At 35.8% G+C, this 27,689-nt stretch overlaps 2 protein-coding genes across 3 annotated transcripts; both read left to right on the forward strand.

The window, feature by feature from the left end:
* The first annotated feature begins 1,278 nt into the window (after positions 1-1,278).
* Positions 1,279-15,394, forward strand: LOC137233621 (uncharacterized). Of its 2 annotated transcripts, none has more exons than XM_067756799.1 (4): positions 1,279-1,801; positions 14,337-14,443; positions 14,536-14,696; positions 14,785-15,394. In XM_067756799.1, exons 2-4 carry the CDS (start codon positions 14,354-14,356, stop codon positions 15,020-15,022), a joined length of 489 nt encoding a protein of 162 aa, XP_067612900.1. In that variant the 5' UTR covers positions 1,279-1,801; positions 14,337-14,353; the 3' UTR covers positions 15,023-15,394. The 2 variants fall into 2 exon arrangements, with proteins under 2 accessions (XP_067612900.1, XP_067612899.1); XM_067756798.1 differs by lacking the exon at positions 1,279-1,801 and adding an exon at positions 13,882-14,213.
* A 7,276-nt stretch (positions 15,395-22,670) lies between these two features.
* RecQ5 (RecQ5 helicase) lies at positions 22,671-27,689 on the forward strand. Its single transcript, XM_067756719.1, has 6 exons — positions 22,671-22,912; positions 22,986-24,058; positions 24,130-24,361; positions 24,421-24,854; positions 24,950-26,867; positions 26,962-27,689. Exons 1-6 carry the CDS (start codon positions 22,798-22,800, stop codon positions 27,057-27,059), a joined length of 3,870 nt encoding a protein of 1,289 aa, XP_067612820.1. The 5' UTR covers positions 22,671-22,797; the 3' UTR covers positions 27,060-27,689.

The raw sequence follows: 27,689 nt of genomic DNA on the forward strand, positions 1-27,689 counted from the left end.
TATGCAAATAGGTATGTGGATATTATCAATTCATGCTTTTTTTCGGCTTCGCATGCATATTTATCAGTTTTGCCAGGTTGATGCGACTAAATCGAACATCACAATGATAATTACTTTAAAGCTCTGAACAACAGATTTCTTTTGATATCCACATTACACACACATTCTAGGGGTATCCGGGTCCATGTTTTGGCCTATATCTTAAGACCCTAGTCATCCAGCGGTATAAAAATTACTCTGTCCTGAAACACATATACACAGCTTCAATTTGATACCCATAATGTAAAAACACATCCTAGTGTTACCCTGGTCCACGTTTTGCCTATATCTCGAGACCCTAGTCACCAATGGTATGAAAAATACACTGTACTAAATCACTCATCAACAGCTTTCATTTGTTATCCATATTCTATAAACACATTCTAGGGGTACCGAGTCCACGTTTTCGTCTATATCTTGAGACCCTAGTCACCCAGGAGTACGAAAAATACCCCGTATCAAGGTACTCATAAACAGCTTCCATTTGATACTCATATTGTACAAACATATCCCATGATTGCCCAGGGTCACGCTTTGATCTCAAGACCCTAACCAGTACGGGATAAAAAGTATCCTATGTCCGTCTCCTGGTTCTAAGCTACCTCTTCACAAATTTTCAGTAAATCGGTTCATCCGTTCTTGGGTTATGAATAGTGTAAGTAACACCACTTTCTTTTATATATATACATCACATTAGAAACTTCAAAAATAACAATGTTTCTCCACTATTTATAGGATATTTTTATAGATATAAATCTTCTTCTTTAATCACTCTATCTATTAAAAAAAAACCGCATCAAAATACGTTGCGTAGTTTTAAAGGTTTAAGCAGTCAAAGGGACATAGGGACAGAAAAAGCGACTTTGTTTTATGCTATGTAGTGATGGTTTTAATTTAAAAAAAAATGAGATTCAAAGAAAGCTATGATGGTCCTTTTTGTTGCTTGGCTTGTCTTTGAACTCCTAAATTTAAAAAATTTCAAATTACTTTTAGTAGTTTTGTTAGGACTATTTATCGGTTAAAACTACACCTGGAGTGTTTGTTGGGTAATCAATTGAGGTACGAGCTCTCACATTCTTCTTCGAAAAGTTCGAGTTCGAACACAGCTTCGAAACGTGCGTGTGTGCGTGCATAAGTACGAAAACTCGAATTCGACCAACTAGCGCTATTTACTAAGCGTTCACTGGCAACTAACTCACTTATGAAATCTGGTCAAATGAGGGCTGCTTACTAACCGATTCGGCATTCGGTGTTCGTAATTCGAATAGGACGGTACAGTGAGCGCGTAACGAAAGTAATTAACGGTGCACATAAAAGTGTTAAAACAAAAGTTGTTTGTTGACTTTGTAGAAAATGTGTAAATAAACAAAACGCATAAAGAAGTTTGTTTGTGAAGAATTGAAAGCATAGCAGAGAGGACGCGATAAAAAAAACACTGACGTATGCGTTAAAAGTGCGCGTGTAAATACTGAGTTACTGAAATTTTGTTAATTTTTTTATAAAAATAAATTTATAGCAAATCGCAAGCAAATTTTTTGAGATAAACTTTAAGAAAATAGCAAAAAGTGCAGCAAAAAAATTTAAAAGAACTCAATCTGTGAAAAGATCTTACTAAAAACTCGTTGACTAACCTGTACAACAACTCTTAACTCGCATCATAGTCACGCTAATTATAGCGCACTTGTACAATAATAACAACACACAACAGTACATTGTGTTTATGCCGCTCTCGCACCGATAATTTATCACAGTACAAAAAAATGTGTGTAACTAATTTTATACAAAATTGTTGAGATAAATATTTTATTTGTATGTAGTTGTGAGTTAACTAATCATTTGCATATTGAGTTACGAGATTTGAATGCATTATATAATCATTTTATTTATTATTGAAGATTCTCTTAGTGGAATGTGAAAAAATCCATAATTTAATTAATAAATATCGTATCGAAGTTATCTTATTGAAAGAATATATATAGCGTAATAGAACGAAAAAATTGAATGCCTTATAAATGATGAAAATACACTAGATTAGATCGGTCTTCATACGAAATAAAAATATTGCAGAATACCATTACTAAGCTTCTGTTGAGAGGGTCTGAAAAAAAATATTTTTTGGTCTTAATTTTTTCATAGTTTGGAGAAACGAGAAGCAAACTCATCAAGCAGACAAAACTATGTGAAAATAACGTCAAAGCTTAAAATGTCATAAACAGGAATAATAGATGTTCTGAAAACCGAACCAATGAGATACCAGCATTAAAAATCTATGTATAATAATAAAATTTGGGCGGCTTTTGAAATAACTTTTTCGGCCTAGTCTAATGTACACTCTTTTAACCGCAAAACTAACACGTTAAAGCCACACCCCAAATTTTGTGTAGTATTCAAGATATGCAGCAAAAAAGTTTTATTGATATCAAAATACTTATCTATTGAAATATTGTTTTAATAAGGGTATAATGTTTAATATAAACCCAACAACAATTACATGCCTATTTTTCTTCTTAACCGAGGTGTGTTGCAATTCTAAGCTTCAAAACATGTACATATGTTTATGTGTATAGGTCGCCAGCTCTCTCATCAAATAAGTAAGCCTCTCTGTCTGTCTTCTTTTGGTTAGCAAAAATGTTGTTAGACTTTAGAGGGACATACTACAAAAGGTGTTGAATCTAAGAGATGCATACACTGACGCAACTTAACCAAGATTTTGCCTTAGGTCGAGCACCACAAGATGATCTATTGTAGTACCAGACTGTTTGGACTGAAACACAGTGGAGACAAATTGTTTCATTAATCTTTGCAGGTCGTAATTTTTATCCGATTTTGATTTTTTTTTTTTTTTTATTATATGAGGGTTTTCGGGGCCGGTTTTTGAACTTTTGTTTGATTATATACATTTTTCTCAAAAAATTGGAGAATCGATTATCCTGTTCCAGTTGATAAATATCTAATAACTAAAACTATGTATATACCACAACTAAAATTTGGTTAAAAAAAAATTTTTATTCCTGAAAAATAAAATTTGTTTGCCTTAGAAAAAATTGTATGTACTCAGTTTTGAAACCCATTTTTAGTACAATAAAGTAGAAATATCAAGATCTGTCGCTGATTTTAAATAAATTTTTATGCAATTTTTCATAGCAATAGCGAAAAACAATACAGTGATCTGGCAGCTTGTAGGATTTATTTATTTTTGGATCCGCGCAGTATAGCGCAGACCCTGCTCCATCCATTACTTTGGAACCATCGGTGTGCACGTGTATCGCCTTGTCTGCTATTTGTGCACACTTGTGCCAACCTTCCAACTCTAGTGTTGCTCTAAGAGACCCCTGGAAGCGCAGGAAGGGATCTACGTAGTCTGTTTGTTCAATATTTTATGACACAATACTATTATGGTGGTATGGTCTGCGTGCAATCTGCTCCGAGGCATTGAATCTTGATTGAGTTGTTAACGCTATGTTCTTCGCCACCAGGTCTACAGGTGGAATCTGCAGAATGGCATAGAGTGCAGCCGTCGGGGCTGGTTTCGCCAAACAAGAAATCCATATTAATACCTCCAAACAATTAAGACCATATCCGTCTTCTCCGCATTGGCACTCAAGTATGTATATTCCGGAGCGTCCGATCCATCAAAGAGTTAATTTGTTGAAGGGCACTTTCCACTTATGACAACGGTAACATCATCTGCGTACTGACTGGGCAGTTGGTTGATGAACAGCGTTCAAAGCCACCGGTTGTAGTCTCATACAACTCTCACTGTAATCATATTGTAATCGTTTCATCTAGTTAGGGCTGGATGTACTTCAATTTACTTAAGACCCACCATGATCGCCTCTTTAGAGACATTATTGAAAGCCCCGCGTTTGTCTCTGAAAACTCCTAAGGAGTGCTCCTTGTTTTCCAACAGAACAGTTTTTTATCCCTCTTGGACTTTATATACACTTATCTCAGTCTCTTAAAGTTTTTTTTTTAGCAGAACTGATGTTAAGTTAATTGATCCGTAGTCCTTGGGATACAAATGACTGATCAGCTGTATCTGCTTTGAAACATAAATTGACATTGATGATGGATACCCCCTATTTTGTTGAAAGGTGGTACATAACTGACAGGCTAACTGATTTTATTGTCCTTATTTCATTAGTCCTCACAATGATACCTAATAAGCTGCAATTAACAATTAAAAAAGAACTGGACAAACCTCCTCTGAGCCAATAAAGTTCAATGAGAGTAAACAAAGTTAGACTATACTATGTAGGTAATTTGTTATTGAGACTTGATAAAAAATTTAAGAAACAAAGGGCAATAAAAATTGTTTATTACCACAAAACTTTCGTTGCTTACACCAGTCCTACAGTTCGCAGGGCACCGACCGCTCCCAATCATGTTAATAGTACTATACACGCACTCACTTCATTATATCGTCGTTCATTGTTATTGTAGTTTCATTATACTGACCATTCACGTGTTATTCGTCCTTTTTTCTGTTTTGTTTTGTGTCCTTGGAAGTCCTAGCCACTAACTTATTGTTGCTCACGTTTGGTGTCAGTTTACCACAACTGGGTAAACAACAAAATAATGACTTTGACATTGAAGTCTAGAGTGTTTTTTTTTTTGTCATTGTTCTTCGTTTCCTGTCTACCGCTCTTTGCGATTTTTTTTTTGCTTCTCCGCGGCATGTTCTGAATGATTCATACTTCCTTCCATTTGTTTTGTTCTACAGGGCACAGTGCTTGGGTTTTTTCTAAAGAGTTAAAAAATTAAGTGGGGAAAATTATATGTGCTTTTTAATTTATGGGACGAAACAAAATAAATTCAAGTTGCTTTGATTCCTATCACTAGGTATCAGCACTCCCACTAACAGCCCTTAAACACTCTTTACCCTCATTAAGCACGTTCCCCTTACATGTTCGTGCCTATTCATCGCAGAGACAGAACTTTCCATTGTCTTAATCATGTGCTTACACATAAAAGTTAATCAAGCTTGTTAGTGTTGCATTGTTGTATTGTAACTTCGTTACTTTTTTGTTATTGCTGTTGTCATCGTGAAAGTGGGTGGGAAGTTGCAATGTGTGCAATTTTCACATTTGTACTGTGGAATCCAGGTCTGCTCGACACCGAATTCACCAACCACTCCCTATACCATGTACTTGCATTGGCAATGCAAATCCCAAGACGTATCAATAGATTGAAAGTGGGTAATATTAGATATACATATGTAAGAGTATTAATCTTTAAGCAATATTCGCTTAACCAGGTGGAATATATTTGATCGATTCGTCTAAGTACCGAACAAGTGACTTGAGAAACAAAAAATGATCGAAATTCAGTTCACAATGTGAACTCTACATCGACTGCTGAGTGCGATATAACCCCATCTCAGAATATTTTTCAAAAATGCCCTCTTTCAGGATTTTTGTCAAAAACGACCTATCACAGAACTCAGTTGAAGAAAGCCCTATTTCGAAATGTGTTTCATAAACGTCATATCTGATGTCAGAATGAATTGAGCTTAGTTTTAGATAGGGCCAAATATGGCGTTTTCAAAAGATTTCTGAGATAGGGTGGTTTTGAAACGACATCCGAGATGATGGGTGATATTCCACTCAGCAGTCCACATAGGCCACAATAAGAATTTTCCCTTCAAGGGTTTAACAATTTTTTTATTAAAAGCAGTCGTAAGTGAAAGTGTCTCTCGTAGTAAGTTATGCAATTTTCTGAAATCTTGCAAACACAAGGTAAAGTTCTTTATAGAGCTCTTTTTGAAAAAATCGATTAAGTATCACATTAAAAAACGGCCCCATGAAAGTTCTAGATTATTTACGCAAATAGCGCAGCAAATAGAACATATTCAAAACATATGTGAGCAGATTAATACTGTTTTCACACAGACGGCTTATTGAATAATAAATGCAGTTTTCTACATTAAGACGCTTATTGAGCTCAATCTTCCCTACAAAATTCGAATCTATAATTATTTCATTAGTAGCTAATCGAATGCCTAATGAAGTCAAAAGCACAACGCAACTCTGTTGGGAGCGTTCAGTTTCTTAGTTTTTGGTGTGTTCAGTGCTTAAAAATGTCATTTGTCAAAGTAAATGTCATTGTCTGCATGGCATGTATGTAGGTATGTCACCATGCTGCTACCTTGTATCGCTCCGCCATGATTGTCTGTCATATAGCATTGTCATTTTATTCGTTTGACATTTCATCCTTCATACTAATCGAGCAGTTACTTCTATGTGAAAGCACAAAATTTACGATTTCATTAGAAGGTGAAATGGGATCATTATGTTTCTGTGTGAAAACAGTATAATACAGTGAGAGAAATTTAAGGCGTAGTCTATGTCGCAAGAGTTATGTGATCTCAAAATCATAAACCCAACAAATAACTTTAGTTAGCTTTATTATTTTATAACTTTTTTCGAAATTAATTTATAAATTTATATCAAGTTTTATGTGCCAAAGGCCTCTGCTAGTCATACATTTGTTCTTCTCTATATACATACATGCATGCATACATACGCATTAAAAGATACGGGCGTAAATATTACCTTAATTGACATTCAACTCAACTGACACAATTGCCTATAGGGTCTAATTAAATATTAACAATAACGTTGCAAAATTTTATTATTGATTCAGTTGACAGCTGTTGAGTTAGTAGAACGTGTAATTATCTACATACATATCTATATTACGGTGGGTCGATTTATTAACCGATATCGCGCCATCGATTTTTTGATAGGAAAGTTCCACTACGCATACCCAAAAAAATAATTTTCGAGCCTGCGAAATTAAATTTTTTTTTTTTATTTTTTTTTACTTTGTTTTTTAAAGTTGTTTTCATGACCTACTAAAAAATTGTCATTTGATTGTAAAATTTTCATGTATAGGGTACCCAAAAATGTCCGCTAAAAACGTTGGCGATAACAGTTTAAACGCAAAAAAATAAAAATTTTAGTAGGTCATGAAAAATACCTTAAAAATCTAAGTCGAAAAAAAGTTAAAAAAAATGAAATTTCACAGGCTCGAAAATTATTTTTTTGAGTATGCGTATTGAACTTTTTTTACTCAGCCGAAATCCTATCGAAAAATCGATGGCGCAATAGCGGTAAACTTTCGTCCATACAAATCGACCCACACTAATGTATATACAATTTTTGTTGATACTGCCAAGGGAATGAGAGTGAGTGTGAGACTAGCAGTTGGAATGTTAGTCATATTCCCAAAAGCATCGCAAAATAACACATTCTTTTTTTTTCTTTCAGTGATAGGTGTCTTCAACCAAAAGAAACTTTCTTTAGGCATTTTTTTTGAAAAATTGAAATCTATTTGTGCTATACAGAAGCGGTAACATCCAGCTGAGCAGATATTGAGTTGTGACTGCTTCTGGTTTAGGGTGCGATACTAACTACTATTAACATTGCATGTCACGAGGCCGTTCATGGGCATACCAGTGGCACGAAAATGCTTAGATGTACATTAGGCTGTTTTATTTTCCGCCCATTTCCTACTTTTTGTCCTACCGGCAAATCGAAGTGTTTATAGAAAATAAATATTTAATGTGCTTAAAATATTATAAATGCTTTATGGGAATGACGCATAATAATTGAAAATTTCAGTGTCAAATACACATATACGTAATATGTTCTGCTCGAACCAAAATTTGCAAAGTACTTTAATTATGCACACTTTGATTTTTGCATTATTTAGAGTTGTTCGTGGTAAAAAAGTCAAAAAAGAAAGAAAAAAAAACATTTTTTTTTACCATAAAAAGCAGATTCATCCAAAAAAATAGTTAAAATAAAATAAGAATTTTCAACCAAACATGAAACACCATCCCGTAGGTAAAAATGTTAAATTTAAAAAATATCCATACGTACATATGTTTCATGAAAAGTCAGCTTTAACTGCACCGCCATTAATTTGGCCTGTAACAGACCAAACATTGACTGGGTGGTGAGTATAGTGTTTATAATTTGTTGTTAAATTATTAACTTTGTATTTTATACTTTGAATTTTAGATATTTTGTTATCGAATTAGTTTTTGTAAATGAAAATTTTGGTGATATCAAAATGAAAATTTTTGATTAAGATTATTTAAATTTACTTATATTTTTTTATATAAAAATAAATATTTTATTTAAATTTTTAACCCCCTTTCCAAAAAATTCTTAAATATTTCCTAATTTTCAAATTTTTCATTTAAATTTATTTTAATTTACAAAAACTAATTCAATAACAAAATATTTAAAATTCAAAGTATAAAATACAAAGTTAATAATTTAACAACAAATTATAAACACTATAGTGAGTTGACCTGATTTGCTGTGAAAAATGCAGTGAGCAACTATTTGTTATTTTTTTACGTACAAATCTATTCATATGTATGTATATTAGTGCTGTTGTTGGGGTATGTTGACCTGCATCGGAGCTTTGGCCCCTTTTTTATTGTTGCGTACTTTTAGCTTTTTTAGTGTTTTGCTCGCATATTTCTAAATATTTACATTTTTTGCTTTGAATCTTTTCTGTTTTGATTTTTTTTTTATTTTTTTTATTTTACCTTTGATTCGATGTTGATTGAAAGGTAGCAGCACGTGAATTCGTATTTAACTGAATGTGGTATGACAAGATTTTTTTCCTGACTGTTTACCTGTGCATATTTTCTTACATATGTATGTACATATAAACATATACACATTGTTGCATGTACATACATATATAGGCACAACATTGTATTTATGTAAGTATGCAATCAACAACACTGTCGTATATATGTACATATGTATTATAAGTAAGTACAGATATTTGGCTGTTGTAAACCGGTTTTTAAACAATTATAAGTATTTGTTGTTTTCACTAGTCTTGCTTTGCTTGACTCAATCTCATAGTTGAAATCTTAAAAGGATTATTGCAACAATTTTCCGTTGATATGCCTTTCCTGCAAAATGCAACTTCTTAATTGTTTATTCAGGTGGGAAAGCGAAATCGTTATTTACTAAGTCCAAATTTAAAGTTTACCAAGTTTTGTCCACAACTACGGTTTCGATGAAATATCATTAAGGAGTAGATATATTTGTATCAAGAATTAAGGTGGTCTCGTGTAGTCCTTAAGTCACAGTTGCCGTCGCAGAACCGCGTGTCTATGGACTAAAGAGCTTTCCAAAATTTTGAATCCATCACCCACCGGCGCTACCTTGCTTGCCCCTTTAGCATTTTGGCTATAACATCTACCTATATTTATTTTGTCCACTCTTTGCCTAAGGATTTATCTTTGCATTTATCTTCGTACTCGAGGTGACTGGAGGAGGTTTATTGGAGTTTTAAGATTATGAGAATTCCTTTTTCTAATCTAAATCCGATACGCTTTGATAATATCGCCATCGGGTACTGGACCGACTAGTTCGAGAATGATTTTTTATTATGCCCTTTTAACCCGTGTTTGCAGCCTTTCGCAGTCTGTTTAGCTATATTTTGGGGAACCCGCAGCTAGAGACGTAGTAATTAAATTCGACAAACACCCTTTCAAATTTTAGCGCCTGTGATTAGTCTTGCAGTATGTCACTGTGTAAGCGTTTCCACGCTGCTTATTCAAAGGTTCACATAAGAACTAAAAAACACGTATTTTTCACAAAACATCCGCTTCTTTTACGTAGTGAAATAGAAGGGAGCTCAGAAGAACCTAATTTTTTAATAATTCGAGGTTATCGTAAGCGAGGCTTGGCATTCACAGCTAACTCTTTACAGTCAAGCTCAGAGCTCGGTAATACTGTTGTAGTTGTGCAGCACCATAATACTTGCCTTGTCCAGTTGGGAAGTAACTAAATAAAAAGTAACAGAATAGCACCTCATAGAGGAGCATCAGTTTGTCTAACATTTTGTAAAGCCACTGCACGCCTCATGGCGAAAGGCCCCATTATTGCCAATGCTTTCCCAGCAACAGTACAGGGCTTCTGAGGCAGACATCTAACCACACCAGAAACTACCAACGGTACTCCCCCAATCGAGGAAGGTCTAAAAGCGAGACTGCTGTATGTCTTGCTAAAAGAGACTAGTTTTTTATTGTTGCGGTATGCAATACTTAGACTCGACGGAAAGACGCTTTGAGGCCCACCAAAAGCTTGTTTATAACCACATCGCAAAGTAGAGAAGTAAGTGCCTCTCTAAACTCCTATCGCAATAGTGGTGTCAACGTTCTTGACTATGACAATTCTGCTATAAAGAAGTTTGTAATGAATTCTACGAGAGCTCCCGAGATTACTAAACCAACCAGTATGCTTTCAATAGCCTCATACAAGTCATTGCTACACACACCTTCGGTGTTTATAAAGATGCGCAGAACATATTCTTTGTGTTCCAGGGATCCCCATATTGATTATTTTTCCACCCATCTTTCATCTACACTCATTCTCTAGGCAAAATTTTTAAAGGTACATAATATTTGGGAAACAAAGGACTTAAGGCAACAAACTCGAATTCATCTAATTTCTATAAACGTTTTCACATACAAGGAAACTCTCGTGCTGGGCCCGTATTACGTGTTACATTCCGTGATCGAAACTAATTTTTTAAATCACAATAGCTCTAAATGATGTATCGGATTAATGGCATATGCGAACTAGCGACAAACAGTACTCGTTACATCCATAACATATTGAATTTTTATTTAGTTATCGCTTGTGTGAAAATGGTTTTCAGTCACTGATCATAACACGTAATACGGGCCCAGATTATACAACAAATAAGCATAAATCGAATAGGTTCCATTAGAAAAAAAAAAACATGATAAGTTTTTAGTATGCCAAACACGTTACTTTGTCGCCGTTGATTTACATTAGATATGTACATATATTTATGTACATACTTATCAGACATTTAAATACGTGTGAATGTGTTCGTAGATACATTTTTTGGTGTTGTTAACGAGCGTTCACACCAATTGTCCAAAACCAATTCAAATGCATATTTATACCAGTATGCAAGTACTTCAGCTAGAGAGCTACAAGTCAATGGCCCTGTTGTAAGGTTTCACAACAACTTTGAGAGATTTAATGGCAAGTATTTGCTGCAGTTGAAATTTTTTTATTTACTATTGCGTTTTAGCAATATTTTAAGGCTAAACGAGTTTTAAATTTTTTTAAAATATGCACTTACTATTTCATATAAAAAAGAACTAATTTTGAGTACCTACATCCAGTACACTCAATCTTCGCAAATAACAAAAACAGGCGTGGCATGCGGTCAAATATTGTCGATATTCAATTAGACCAGTTACATTGTAACATATATATGTATGTATGTATTCACATGCACTTACAACTGCTCGAATGTTACATTTTGTTTTCGAAGTCGTCACAAAACTTCGAAATCTTCGAAAGCAAATATGTTGAGTTGTTTGTATGTATACAAAGTGCTCTCTCTAGTTGCATACATTTCGCTCTCTCTCCAATTTTTATTCACTTTCTTTCCGACACTATCAACGGGTTTTAATTCTTCTTGCATCTGTATGCTGGTTTGTTTACATTTTTTATTTACCAACAAAAAAACTCGTTTTGGCGCCTTTAGCCTTAATATGGCAAACCAATTCTTTCTTTATTTTCTTTCTTGGCCATATTTTCGTGTATTTTGTGGCTTGTTTTGTGATTCACGTCATGTTTTGTCGTCATCGTTGATTTCGTGCCATCACCTAAAAATTTTACAAAAATGTAAAGACTATTTTTTTGTAAAATTTTGTTGTTTTTTTTTTTTTTTTTGCATCAAGTTGATGAAGTACATATGTACATACAAAGCTTAATGCACGCAAATTAGAATTTAATTGTTTTTTTTTTTAATTTATTTTTATAGTTAACAAATATATTTACTCAACTGCATATCCACATATATCTGTATATGATTTTTTAATACGCGTACATATGTACAACCCCATGAAAATGTGTTGAATATACATATGTACATTTGTAATAGTTAGTGATAACGAAATTTACAAAAACCTTAAATTACTGAACATAACCAGTAATTCCGAAATTCCGAAACCAGATAAATTGTATACCATGTTTTGCTTCTCTTAAAAAAATTTACTAAAAATTATGTAAAGTACACCTCGATAGTCGAAATAGTAAGTCATATCGGTATACTGAGTTCAGTGCTGCTTAGGACTTTTTTAGGTTAGGTATTTAAACAACTACTCCATTCCATTTCGAATAGGTGCTTTATTTTATACAATTTGAAACGGCGGTATGTGAAATTAATTTTTTTTTTAAATGTATTCTATATGTATTTATCACCAAATAATTATTAATTATTATTAACTACATTATTTTTTTATTTTATAATAATAATAATATAATAGTTACTCATACGCCATGGCTTCTTTACTAAGGCAATAGGCCAAAAACACGGACTTGCCTGAATGTGTGAGCTCATATATTCCGGTTGAAATGATATATATTTAATCAAGCACTCTCATATTAGCTCATAAGTCATTATCATGACTTTCAAAAGCAAAACACGACAAATCCAGACTTTTCAAAATATTTTGTACCAAATTTTTCCAACAACATGTGGCCAGCACACATTGCTTGCTTTAAGCTATGCTGTTTTTAAAGCGATACTGGTTTTCTTATATTTTACAAGCTTGAAACTTTGCATTTTTTGTTCGTGATAATTTTATTAGAGGAGGGGAAAAGAGTTAATTAAAAATAAATTATTTAGTTAATACATTACATATTAGAAAGAAAATATTTGAGGTATTCACGTCCCCTCATTATCAACTTATCTGCTTAAAAGTTATGTATATTTTGTTGTTGTGTGGATACTGTCGTGCTTAGATTCGTTTTTTTTTTTTTTAATGTCCGCTCGTCACTTTGGAAGAGAAGCTCGGCCTTATTCTTCTTAGAAGTATGGCGCGCCTAAATATTATTATTTTTGTTGTCATTGTCCGGTTTCTCCCCCGCGTTCTTTGCTAATTTAAATAAGATATTAAGTTGTAAAATGCTTTAACTTTTCTTTCATGGATAAGACGGCATATCTCTAGAATTGGTTTCGTAGATTTTTATAGTTCGTTTTCCACACTATTTGACCAAAGCAGTAAAAATACCGCGTCAATTTTTACTTATTTCTTTTTTTTTTTGAAATTAAGGCAATAATCTCGCATAGCACAATATTTAAAAGTGTGTTTGAGTGTAAGCAATCCCTGGAGACAATCGGGGTAGGGAGAAACATATATATTTATTGCGTCCCAGGGAATATGGGAATAGATGGGAATAAAAGATCGGATGAACTAGCTGTAATGGGCATATCCCACTAAGCTTGCTCCTTAGACGTCTCAGTTAGATTGGGCAACATTAAGAGAAGGCGAGAATTGCACATTATCGACCTAGCAGGAGAGGCGTGGACCAAAGCACGGCGCTGTAAAGTTCTATGGACTGTCTCAGTCTATATGAGGTCCTCACGGACCGGCCAGTGCAATCTAAACACATATTCTCCACACTGTCTCAACATAATAAAAATATTTCTCACCAAAGTAAATTTCTACCGATTGAGATAGTCCGTAACCAGTGAGAATGGAAAATTAGGCTCTTATACTCCAAAAACACCTAAGTTATAGTAATATCAAATAATTTTGTATGACAGTTTACTAACAATTTTTAATTAAACAACTGACATATGTATGTATCTAATGAGATGTAAAATACATAGATACTGATTCAGTATTTAGAAAAGCTTGAATAATGACAGTATCTGTCTTATTATTGTGAGTAATTATGTACAATTAACTACTTAAGTTCACTTCACAAACTTGACATGAGGGGTTGAACGTATACATTTTTAACAAATCTTTATATTAACTATGGGCTTAGAAAATTAGCTTGCCGTTCTGCAAATGTGGATCTAGTAAATATTTAAATGCTTAAAAATTAGAAGAATGTACTAATACTAAAGACATAACTATGTTCTAATTTTTTAATGTTAACTACCATAATTTCGCTTTCGAATCAATGCACGATTATTTTGTGAAAAAGTAGGTTATTACATCGTTGCTTCCATAACTTATGTACTTCAAGGTGCTTCCATTAGACAGTTCATTCACTCTTGGCGCAAAAAAGTATTCAATTGTAACGAGCGAACGTTAAAATAAAAAGCCGCCAAAATGAGCTATCTGCGTGCTGTAGGTAAAAAAAAAAACATGTCGACATTTCGATCATAGACAAACCCATTTATTTTTATTACTTTTCCATAACAGTACTTTTTGTTATATATCTTAATTATTTATAATCTAATATTCTGCTCTACAGAAATCTCACGCATTGAAATGACGCCAGCGGAAGACGTCGCCTACACAACAAGTAGCAGCTCAAAGCGAGCCACTTATTCGTTAATGGGCATTAAAGTACTCGAACTCGTAAGTCACAAGTTTGTCAGTAGTGAATTTAATTAAATCAATTAACTTTTAAATACTTCAATGTTTCATTGCTCTCTACCGCTTCGTTTTAGCTGCTGGTCATCACTTGTATCGGACTCATCGATGAGCCAGCGACTCACTCACAGCTACGCATCTTCATAACGCCACGTGTTGTTGCACTCTGCTATGTGACCTTTGGCAGTCTCATCATTTATACATCAATTTACTTAATTATGTCGTTATTTGGCGACTAGTGCGTATACTCATTTTGAACTCCCTCTTCTTATTAATTCAATACATTTTTTTTTTCTTTTTATTTCCTCTTATGCACTTTCGAACAGCACCACTTGGCGTACATCAGCTTTATGGTCCATTGTTGGATTTATTTTGCTGATCGCTGCAACTGCGCTTCTATTCCGTGATTGGTCCACTACTAAAGAACGCAACTACTGGCATCCGAATATGCAACGTCTTGACCTAGTTTTGGCAGCTGCTTCTGTTTCGTTGGTAACCACACTAATCTATTTGGTCGACTTGTTGGCCACAATACGTTTTGGTGTTAGTGGTGACATTGAATAATAAAGCGCAACCATACAATTTCTTAGAGATGCTGAAATAAGTAAGAAAAATTTAATACTGTAATATTTACAGATAAAAAGAAAAAGTTGTTTAAAGATTTTTTCCAAAATTTTTATAAAAAACAATTAATTGCAATAATTTTATAATGAATGTTCAGTATAAGCCCAAGAATTATTTCCATTGCATAAACACATTGTAAATGGATAGAATATTTTATATGCCATCGTGAAGTTTTTTTTTTTTTCAACAATTTTTGACTTGTATAAAATATGCAATTATTATTATGAAATAATATGTAGTGTAACAAGTTTTTTCATTAGAAGTACATACTTACCAACTAAGTGCAAATATATAATAAAATTTTTTAAATGCTACGAACTTGAGGTATTTTCAGTTGAATTTTAGGGCTTATGTATTTGTCCAGAGTCATACGGACTCTTACGATCAGTAACTTAGAACCATTTTCACTGACACGATTTTTATGCACCTGACTTACTAGCTTAGGTTAGGTTAGGTTCAAGTGGCTGCCGTCAACATCGGAGCGGCACACTTAGGCCTTTATAGGTCCATTGTGAAACCACACGGATTTGTTCCTACTCTCTTAATCACACCACTTCGTTGAGTTTGTGAAGCTAACTAAGCATCGTATATTGACCTCAGCTATATCAGTCAGATCTACGAGAAACATCTTGCCCATAAAACGTTGCCTTATTCTACCGAGCGCTGTACATTCACAGAGTAGATGCCTAGAAGTTTCAGGCTCCTCTGCGTTGCCGCAGCTTCTACAATAATCATTAAATGGAGCGCCAATCCTTTCCACATGCGGTCCAATACAAATATGAGCAGTGGGTAGACCTACAACTAAGGAAAGATCCCTCTTACGGAGGGTGAGAAGCTCTCGCGAGATTTTCTCATTCCATTCCGGCCATGTGAGTTTGGTCGTGTGGCATCTAACATGATACTTCCACCTGGCTCCCACTTCCATCAGTAGAGCCTCCTTTATCTTGAGCTTGCAGGTGGAAAGCGGCATGGTTAACCTCTTCCAGGATGGCGAAAGTGGAAGGGAGGTACCCTTTCTTGCAAGCTCATCCGCCATCTCATTACGTGGTATGCCCTTATGGCAAACTGTTCAGCCATCACGTCAAGTGATCTGCGACAGACTACTACAGTTTCAGAATTAGGTGTGACAGATTCAAGGGGTTTCAGCGCTGCTTAACTGTCTGTGAAAATATAAATGTGCTTCTGATAGACTGCCTTCTGCCTAAGGCAGTCCACAGCGTCTTGTATGGCCGCAAGCTCGGCCTGAAATACGCTACAGTGATCCGGAAGGCGAAACAATCTTTGTATCTCGAATATACACCCGCTCCGACCCTGTTATCCAGTTTAGATCCATCTGTATAGATCTGAATGCTATTAGTGGGCCAGTCAGGGTCATTCACCCACTGACTTACTAACTTAGTTAGCACTTAAACGTTTAAACGGATATTGTTGTTCAACAATGAGCGTCAATCGCTTCTTCGTTGGGTCAACGGACACCAGTTGGTCACTCCACGAATTTAAATCGTTTTCCACCTGGTCCTTATAGCGAAGTTGGGGCCGCACTCAGGGGCAGATTAAAGATTTACGAGTCCCGGGACTAAAATGAATATGGGGCCCACTTAAGGGGAGCAAAATATGATAATTTTTTTTAAATAAATAAAAACTGTTATAATTATTTTTATAATTTATTCTCGGAAATATTTTTTCTTTGGTACTTATATATTAAAAACTATAAATTATTATACAATTAAAAATATTTTTTTCTTGATGTTGCTCTGGCAAAGTCACTTATCAAATCATCAAAATCAATCGATCGAAGTAAATCAACTTCAATGCTTAACCTCATCAATGCGGACAACCGTTCATCTAACATAGTTGATCGATATATATTTTTTATTCTTTTTAAAACCGAGAATGATCTTTCAGATTCGCAGTTTGCTATTGGAATCGTAACCAAAATCCTGTAAGCGATGTAGATATTCGGGAATACTTCGATCATGTTCACATTTACAATCCAATTAAGAACTTGCAAAGGGCACAGAATTTGTTCTGTTCCATTATATAATTTTTCTGTTCTATTAGAGAAAAAACCTTTTGGCTATAGTTTCAAGCGGGGTATAAACTATATGAGTTCTAATAATAAGTCATTTTGCAAATCATCCGATTTATCAAATTTGTTGCTTTAGTTTCCAATTCATCTTCTTCTTCTGCTTCTGCGGTAAACCTCCAAGTGCCATCGATGGTGTTTTTGTGATAATCTAAGCAAGTGGGTTCAGATTGCAATGAGTATATGCCATGATATACTGACTATAGTCCGAACTCTGAACGTGCTTGCTTATATTATCTTATTCATAACGAGTGCGTGTATTCTTTTCCATATTACTATTGTATATAAATTTTAAGGTGCAAAATTAAATTATGTGTACGCAAATACGTAATATGATATTATTTATTCGAACTCGTCGGCCCTCCCGATGCTGGGGCGCGGGGCTATAGCCCCTGATAGCCCCTCCTTTAACCCGCCCCTGGCCACACTCTTTCTCTGCAGCTATAAGCGGATTCCGTTAAAAAAACTTCCTTAGGCGGAGCATTATCTTTGATTCGTATAACAATATTTATCCGGCGTAGCCGCTGTGTTTTAATTCGATGAACTATGTTGGAGTCTGCGTAGAGCTCGTACAGCTCATCATTAAATCTTTTCCATCGCCAATGCGTAGAGGTCCGTAAATCTTTCGAAGATCTTTTGTCTCGAACACTCTCAGAGCCGCCTCATCTGATGTTGCCAAGGTCCATGGCTCTCCACAATATACCAGGACGGGTACTATAGGTGACTTGTAATATAACTATGCAACTTTCAAACTATTTATAAAATTTATAAGTTATGGATCTAACGAGTACAATTTGTCGCTAGTTAGGTCTCATGTGTCATTTATCCGATCCACCATTTTAGAGCTATAGTGATCTAAAAAATGAGTTTCGATCACTGATGGCAAAACGAAATACGGGCACAGGACGTAAGTATGTACATATTTATTTAAGGTTTTAGTGCACAAATAAAAATGAAATTATATTGACTTCTTTTTCTCCAGAATCTTGAGTGGAATCTCACAAATACTTCACAGTTTTTCCAACCCATTTATTTTCCTAAAATATTTCCACCTCCGCCTTTAAGTGGAAATGACAATTTAGTATACTGTGTTCAATTAAGTAAACCATGCAACAGGGAGTCAGCCCCTCTTAAATGCCAATAATAAATAAAGTGAAGAACAATCCCTCACTAGAGATATACGCCGCCGATAAACGCCGCCGCCGCCACCGATTTTGGTCGTTTTTCGCACGCCGCCGCCGAATGTCAAAAATATCGGCGCGTCGGCGCGGCGTCCGGCGCGTTACTATATTTTCTACTCGTTTAACACTTTATACCAGGTACAAACACACACCAAATTGACAATTTATACCATTTGGGCAATTTATTACGCAATTTATCATATAATAAATTGTAATAACAAATTGCCAATTTAAAAAAATACGTAATATATTGTTTCAAACTGCAAATACAACCTTGTAAAGTGTGTTTATTGAGTAGATTTAAACGTCAGTTGCGCATGCCTCAACTACATGGTTGGCTCATCTCATCAGCTGATATTATTTTTTTAATTTCACTGGAGTAGGAATTGTCAAAAGAGGATGGCAAACTCAAAATGAAACCAAAACATTGAACACATTTTCTTACAACACACAAAAATTTCAAAGTTTTATGTTTTCATTCCATTCCATTTGCCTAATTTCAACACGCACATTTTGACATTCTGAACAAAGGTATGTTGTTGCTGTAGAGATGAGCCAACCGACTATCAAATTACTATTGTGTAAGCTAAATTGAGTTGTATGAACACCACTCAATTTAAATTGAAATTGCCTCAATTTATTTTTCTGTTTGAACATAGTATTAGGCCATTTATTGTTCATGTCGAAAATTGGTCGGATATGGTCGAAAGTGGTATCAACGGATGCGCATCACTGCCAGTTATAAGAAACTAATTGCGAAACTTAACTCTTTATAACTATTCAAAATTTATTTAAAATAACAGGCGCTTTCGATGTCAGCTTAACACGGACTTTGCATCACCCAATTCAGCAAGTTATTAAAACAAAACACTAAAAGGAAAGTTATATAATAAATTTATATGCTCACTTTGCATTTTTGAAAAAATTAATAATGAAGAATTAATTCAAATAAAATGACCCAAGGCGAACATGTTTTTAAATTATCCTCAAGAATAAGCGAAAGCAGTGATGCAAAATCCTTTAGTAGGTTCTAGGGGCATAAACACTCCTTTGAAATTATTCTTACCTCATACTTAATTTGAGGGTATATGTACTTATGAAAAGGGTTGGAAAAATCACTAAGCCTTGCATTCAAACATCTGTTGTTTATTTGCTAAACTATGCAATAGCGTCTGAAATATTAATTTTGATTTTCACACTTCATCCTTCAACACCCAAGTCTCCCGGTTTGACATTTCCTAAAGTTGGCGGCCCTATCCAAAACTAGTCCCTTGGAGTTGATTATAGCCTATCAACCAAGTTTAAATATCACCTACACGTTACGGCTCCTTTTACAAATGTCAATACGTAGGCACATATATCTACCAGGTGAGGCTTTGTCCTTCGCAAGAACACTCAAAGTGGTGAAGCAAAAGCTTTCCCAAGACAGTGGAATTTATGACCGTGTGTGATACTACCCTAACGTAGTGGACAGTCGAACTTGTCTGAAAACGTAAGGCCGGAAACAGTAGTTAACAACTTGCAACTTAAAATCCGTCGACTTTCATTCTAAATTTGATTTAACGAAAACTATTGAAGTCAATGTTGTGAACACAACCGTCTGAAATCTTTGGTCTACATTTTAAAAATTTTATCCATGGTTCTTGTAATGCGATTATACGATTTTCACCCATTCCGCAATGACATCCACTTAGACGAGGGCGGCATCCTTGGCCGAATAGTCACTCCCTAACGTTTCAAGGTCCTTCTGTGGTGTAGCTCGGAAGCATAGCTCGACAAAAGCATCCGTTGGAAAGTCTTCGGAGCTACGCCTAGAGCTTCTAGGAAAGTGACGTCGACGAAGGTTTGAGTTCGAAGCCACAGAGCTATAGCTTCTGTGCTGGCATATGGTGTGAGGCTCAGGAGGCGTGGTAGCGACTGGTGGTAGGGATCCCTACTGTTCGCACATGGGGAATTATAGCTCTTAAAAACAGCCGAAAAAACTGAAGGCACCCTGTGCCACGAGAGTCATAAGTATTAATAGACCATTAATATCAACCCTAAGTCGCCTTTATGCATGACCGCCAAGGAGCGACAAATGATTTAAAGAAATTGTGTTCGCGACGATTATTAGGAGTTAACCCTAGGTGAAACTACGCTTTGCACAAGATATACAGGCGCACAGACGCAGCAGTACCAATTCCATAGACCGGGGTTAGGTTCGAAGCCTCGCTAGAGCAAGCGAACGAGGGACAATCCCTTCGCAAGGAGCTACTCCTGAAAATTTTTGAACGGTCTTTTGATGCAAAAACCCCGGATCTTTCCGAAATGGCCAACACGTTGATTTCCTTAAATACATATAAACAAAACCTTTCCTAAAGATTATTTTTTTTAAATAGAAAAATCAAGATTTTAAAGTAAGAACACCGGCGTACGTCGGCGCGCCACCTACGCCGCCGCCGCCGATAAAGTGATCCGCGTAAACCTCTACTCCTCACACAGGTCAAGGATTTTGGTTAAGTTTTTCGAACGATAAAGGCACTCCCCAAAGGTTTTGGGGCCTTTTATCACTGTTGATGGGTCTTTGCAGTTTGCGTTGAACTTTCTGCAACATCCCACTAGTCTGAACCCCTGCAAAACTTATACGACCATTCCAATGAAGTTCATCATCCCTGGAGATCCATCAGGATTGGATGGGACCTCTGCGTATCACCTTTTCATGGACTTCAAAGCAGCCTTTGACAGTGCGACAAGGAGTTGCTTGTATGCTGCTTTAGCTTCCTGTAAAGCTAATAAGGCTTATGCCAAATGACGCTGAGAAAATTAACCACTCTGTTAGGATTGAGAATGGCTTCCAAGCCATTTGAAATTAACGAGAATTAGATAGGCTGATCCCTTTAGTGCGACTACTTTAACCTGAAGATAATTCTATCAGCAGAACTAAACATTGCTGGCGTGGACAACAACAAATGCGTCGTTTGTTTTGCCTCAGTTGTGTGTTGTGTTTCCATCTATGGAAGCAGATGCTTACAATTTTTGAGGTTGATATTATCATGAGCAAAATATCGGAAGGGGTGTCAGATGATACGTCTTGACATCAGTATTAATAATCCGAAGGCGGAAAATAAAGATACTAAGGAAAAGCTGAAAAAGACTCCGGGTCTGTCCGAAGCTGTGGGTGGGATCCATAGTATTTTTGCGCAGAATACCTGTCCGGCACACCAATCAAAATTAAATCCGGGCAAAATCCCTTTGTACACAAAATTGTTTTCAGTGCACAGCAACATTAGACGTGTTTTTTTACACGCGTATACGTTTACGTTTGCGCGTAAAAAAAAACGCTAATCCTCGCTTAGATAATGCTTAGGAGACTCATCTAGCGACAGTGGTTAAATAACTAGCTACAAAACAGGGTGTACCTAAAATCGGAGACACACACCTCTGGTGGCCGTAGTGTATAACATATGCCTGAATGGTTGCGATGAATGGTGGACTCACTATTTGTTGAGGTGATACATATATATATATTTTAGTTTCATCTAAGTATAATACGTATTAAAATTTAGTAATACTAATTTTATGCGCAGCAGTTTCAGTGGAGTATACCTTAGAGGTCGCATTTGAAATTTTGATAACGGAAATAAATTCCGACACACGCTCTAATTTTAAGATTTATAAACAACTAGTGAGTAAAGCCGTGGTTACTCACGAACGTACGTAGAAAAAACACGACCTATCTTATGAGTGTGCAATGTAAACGAAAACTCACCGACGTGAAACGCCCGTACGTACGTAGCCTGGAACGTAGAAATCAAAACAATTTTGATTTTTTCCGTAAGAACGTGTCAGCTGATCGCTTTCTCACTAGACAGAGTTGCCCAGTAAACTTTTGTGCGCTAATTTTTGACCGTTTGCAGTCTTATACAAAAACACCTAATTAAAGTTTGAAAAATTGTGAAAATAATTCGAAATAATTATGTAAAAGTGCAGATTAGAAATATGTAAACTATTTATATTTAATTAATATTAATTCCAGCCTTTTACAACATCAAAAATTAAATTGGAAAAAGTTGATGTTTCCATAAACATGCATGCAAAATGGTCAATGGCAACAGTGCTTATCTGTAAACAATACACACACAAATATGTTATGTACATGTACACAGACGCACACAATGATTCCTACGGGCTTGAGAGTTCGGTCAAACGTGCTTCGTACGACAAACGTCCGTACGTACAGCACACGTCGGTGGGTAATTGCCGCTTAACTGCCGCAAAGCCCGTCAAAGTTGAATGAGCCAAGCCAAATGTCAATAAGCAAAACAAAGGATAACCGCCGAAAACAGAAAAGGTCTTGTGAAAAAGACGAAAATTATCGGAAAAAGAAATAGCACGCATTTCATGTACTTTATTTATGCAAATTATTGGAAAAAAGTGCTTAAATTCTAGAAATAACTAACATAAATGCAATGAGTGAGGGTTCGGACGCGGATTCGGCACTTTATGAAGCCTTGAAACAAAATTTCGGACACAGCGGCTTCAAATCAGATCTACAGAAAAGTGCGATAAAATGTGCTGTGGAAAGTAAGTTGGAGAAGCTCCTGGAGCCATTTTAGTGTAACATTTTATTACATCGTGTGTTTATTTTTTTATTAAGGGAAACGCGACATCTTCGTCTGTATGCCCACTGGTTCCGGCAAGTCTCTGTGCTACCAACTACCGGGAGTGTTAAGCGAGAATAAGATAACCATTGTCTTCTCCCCACTACTGGCGCTCATCAAAGATCAAATAGATCACTTGGGCCAACTAAAGATACGCGCCGACTCACTTAATTCAAAAATGTCTGCAAAAGAACGTGATGCGGTTATAAGCGATTTGAAAGCCATACGACCGTGTATACGTTTCCTGTACATCACACCCGAGCAAGCGGCGACAGAATTCTTCCAAGGTCTCTTGCAAACATTGGTAAAATTTGATAAGATAGCCTACTTTGCTGTCGACGAAGCGCATTGTGTATCTCAGTATGGACATGATTTCCGCCCTGATTATCTCAAATTATGCACGTTACGGCGCAGATATCCAAACATTGTGTGGCTTGCTCTAACGGCTACTGCATCGAAGCAAGTGCGTGAGGACATTTATCAATATTTGGCACTCAAGCAGCCAGTTGCAAAGTTTACGACGCCAAGTTTTCGAAAAAATTTATACTACGAAGTGGTGTTTAAAAATTCGATAGAGGATGATTTCCAGCATTTAGCAGCATTTGCATTGCATTGTTTCGGCGAGCAAGAAGATGTTGAAATTGTGCCACCTTCAAAACGTGGCTGCGGAATAGTTTATTGTCGGACACGTGAAAATGCGGAACGTGTTGCATATGGTATTTCAAAGCAAGGCGTTAGAGCTATTGCTTATCATGCTGGGCTTAAAGCAGCTGAGCGTATACAGGTGCAAGAGCAATGGATGAATGGCGAGTATCCTGTGATATGTGCCACTAATAGTTTTGGCATGGGCGTGGATAAAGCATCTGTTAGATTTGTTGTACATTGGGATGTGCCTCAAAATGTAGCCGCCTATTATCAGGAGTCAGGACGCGCTGGACGCGATGGGCTACAATCTTATTGTCGCTTGTATTATGGGCGTCAAGATGTGAAGTCTATACAATATCTTTTACAAAATGATGTAAACCGTTCAAGAACTTCCACTTGTTCTGGGAAGCAGGAACAAGCAGAAGTAAGTACTTAATTTCTTTCTAACTTTTAAAAGTTTGTAATTTTTATCTATTAAATGTTATACGCGCACAGCGTGCTGTGAAAAACTTCGATGAAATCGTTAGCTTTTGTGAGAGTTTGCGTTGTCGACATAGGCTGTTCTCTGATTACTTTGGTGATCCACCGCCTGATTGCAAGAATCAATGTGACGTATGTAAGCATCCAAAGAAAATTGAAAAGGCTTTGGAAATGTTTCATAAACTCGTCATGGACGCGAGATTTAAATCTCACGTGTCACTAGAAGATAATGCTGATTTATATGAAGGTACGTAGTTTGAGAATTTAAAAAAAAAGAACACGTAATGTATTTACATTATTTTTTAGGCGGTCGAGCTGCTATTAAACGGCTTAACGACGAGGCCAATAATGAATCCGATGGTGAGACAAGTGCGAGCTACGAGAAAATGGCAAAGAGAGCCAAACGTGAAACCGAAGACTTTATACGCAAACAATTTCAACTGCGCAAGCAATTGAGTGCAGCGCGCGAGGTTGAGAAAGAGGGCCAAGCTCAAATTACAAGAGTCAAGCAAGCACCATCCAGTGGCATTAAAGTGGCTGGGTTGACAACGGCAATACGGGAGAATTATTTGAATACAATTATCAGTGCATTAAAGTTAAATGTTGAACAATGTAAAGAAGATGATCCTCGAAAAGACTTGCGCCATCGTGATTATGAAGCCATTGCTATAGATATCGAATATGAGTCTTTTTCCAAAGTTAAAGTAGTCAACATGTATCGTCATGCATTAGCAAAAGAGGTAATGTATAGGTACACTCTTCATTATCGTGATTATTGTGAAATGCTATTAAAATTTTGTAAATTGCTTATTGATGTGTTTTCTTCTTTTCACAGCTTGCTGCCATACGCCAACAAACGAACAAAGAGTTACTTATGCCCATACTTAGAGACTATGTGGCACGTCCTGAAACGAGTCAACAAAGTGTTTGGACTGGTGGTAGTGTACAGTACTTCGAGCGGAAATTGAAAGAGTTGGAAGACTCACGACCTCCATCACCAAATGCAACTGGCACAAGCAACTCTTCTAAGGATTTGCCCAAAGTGTTGCGACAAAAGAAAAGTTATAAACAGGACACCTCCAAACAAACCACAATTGGTAGTTTTTTCGAAAAGAAAATCAAAGCTGGAGAAGTAGACTGCTCACCAGTAAGTAGCAGTGGGGATAGTTTAGATTTAGATACAACAAATGGAAATGATGAGGCAAAAGGAGAGCTCGATGAATTAAAAGAGGTAGAAGTAAAAGAGTATGTAGAAGAAAATAAACTTGAACTAATAGCGACAGTAAAGGAAGAGTCATTGAAATTGGATAATACTTTTGATAACAGCAAGGATAATACTTACTATAATGATTCATTACGTTTGAAAATAGACGAGGATCTTGAAGATATAAGCGATAAGGAAATTAATTCAAATGAATTCAAAATGAGTGATGATGAGGAAGAACACAAGACAGCCGAGCAACCTGAAGTAACTGCCGATATATCAATCACAAAATCCAATTCGCAAATGGATTCTTTATCTGGCAACGAAGATTGGGATAATACAGCTGAGGAGATGTTAGAAAGTTCAATTAAATATCCTAAAAAAGAAGATGGAAAAATTAAAACACTTTTTGGTGAAGATTCAGATCTATCCAACACAAACAAATCGGATGTTTCCACCAGAACTGGCACTAGAAACGAAGATGAAGAATACTATGAGCTACAAGCAGCACATCACAAACGAAAGCACAGAACGTCACACTATAGCAAATCGAAAGAGAAATCACCTCCACTGCATAACTATAAATCATTAGTTAGTTATGATTCATATTTCCAATCAACATCCGGCTCTAGCTTACACCACCACAAATCTTCAACTTCAAGTTCCACACTAAATTCACATCAATACAAATCAGACTCTTCATCTACTAGTTCATCATCGCGTCGTAAACACAAACACAAACACCACTCTAAGCACAAGCATAAAGATGAAGACTTAGATGAACTAGAAATGTATGAAAATTTGTCAGCTAGCGCAAAGAGCAAATACAAAGACGCATTCGAGGACTCTGTAAAGTATGAGAAATCAGTAAAGGAAAAACTGAAGGCGTTGCGTGCCGAATGGCAAGAGTTTGAGGGAGAGGCCGATAAAAAGTCACCAATTTCTGATGATTCGTTAGACGAATTAGAACAACTTGCATTAAGTAAAAAGAAAATTGAAGAAGAGCTCAAAGCTTTGGAGGAGTTAGAAAGAGCTGCTGCCGAATCGGAAAAATCTGCACAGAAAAAAACTCTTAAAAACGACGAGGAAGGCAATTTGAATTCAGAGACGAAATCAAATGAAAGGGAATTACCTAAAAACTTATTTGGAGCAGCGCTAAGGGCAGAAGATGCTGCAAAACAAGCCGATTGGTATGCAGCTAAACGCAAGAAGCAAGAGCAACAATCCTTGCTAAATGAAAACGACATGAACGGCAGTAAAGCGAAATTTCTTTTGCCAAAATGTAGCAAACCAGCCGATGTTGCCCATACTACTACAAGTATAGTTAAGTTTGGTGAATATAGAAAACCGATGTCTAGACCAGCTCCTAATGCAAAACACGCGTCAAATGATAGAAATATGCGCCTTAATGCTGCAAAGCAAAAAGCGGATGTGAGTAAAATAGTTGTGGATTTACTGAATCCGTATTATAAAAAGAAGATCGCCACGAAAGATCTCTTTAAAACGTTGGCCAAGCGCATAACCAATCGTGTATGCGATGGAAAGTTGGGTGAGTATGAATTTATTGACTTGATTGTAGTCTTCATATACTACTAAGGCATTTCACAAACTCATTTAACTGATTTTTATATTTCTTTCCACAGAGGCGTCATACTGCAAGTCGTACATACGTGATACATTTCTCACAATCACGGAGATCGCTATAGATTCCGATATAGATAAATATTTTCCGATGACTTGAAGAACACAAAATCCTGAAAGATTCTAACTGTATTATCTATCACTTCAAACTCGTCATAGAATAATCGGCTTGATCGCAAATATATATGCATGACAGTCGATTTTTACAACTCGCGATTTCAGTTTACAAGTATTTAGACAAAAATAACACTGGTTAACAGTATAAATAAAATTTGAGATGTTATGCATGTCGCTTTCCATAAAAGGTGCAAATAGTTGCTCACTACTAGAAGTGTGTTATTTGTTGTCAAACTGGCAAATCTTAATATAGAGCATTAACTCTAATGAAATTTAAAATTGTTATTAAACATGCAATTTTATTCAATCAAGAATATTACACATAACTCCACTGTTTTTAAAATTAGGGGTTTAATGGTTTATTAACGAGAACTATCAATACTTTACATGTGAAAAACGAAAATTATATATGAATGAACAATGTTTAATTTTATTTTTCTTGCTGTAAGTGGCTTTTGTTTCCTGCATAAAACATATATTTGCTCGATTACTTAGATTTATACTTTCCGAAAACATTTATGTATAATTTAATACATACTAAAATATAAATCATACATGTATGCCTACATAAATATTAATATGTAAATATTAAAATGTAGTATCACATAATAAA

This window comes from Eurosta solidaginis, chromosome 5, assembly GCF_040869045.1.
Source record: "Eurosta solidaginis isolate ZX-2024a chromosome 5, ASM4086904v1, whole genome shotgun sequence".
NCBI lineage: Eukaryota > Metazoa > Arthropoda > Insecta > Diptera > Tephritidae > Eurosta > Eurosta solidaginis.

Bases quoted from the DNA above. Each gene is read 5' to 3' on its own strand.
- LOC137233621 (XM_067756798.1), top strand. From the start codon at position 14,192: ATGAGCTATCTGCGTGCTGTAG. The intron at 14,444-14,535 runs GTAAGTCACAAG...GCTTCGTTTTAG, and splicing joins GCATTAAAGTACTCGAACTC to CTGCTGGTCATCACTTGTAT. The intron at 14,697-14,784 runs GTGCGTATACTC...ACTTTCGAACAG, and splicing joins ATGTCGTTATTTGGCGACTA to CACCACTTGGCGTACATCAG.
- RecQ5 (XM_067756719.1), top strand. From the start codon at position 22,798: ATGAGTGAGGGTTCGGACGCGGATTCGGCACTTTATGAAGCCTTGAAA. The intron at 22,913-22,985 runs GTAAGTTGGAGA...TTTTTTATTAAG, and splicing joins GATAAAATGTGCTGTGGAAA to GGAAACGCGACATCTTCGTC. The intron at 24,855-24,949 runs GTAATGTATAGG...TTCTTTTCACAG, and splicing joins GTCATGCATTAGCAAAAGAG to CTTGCTGCCATACGCCAACA.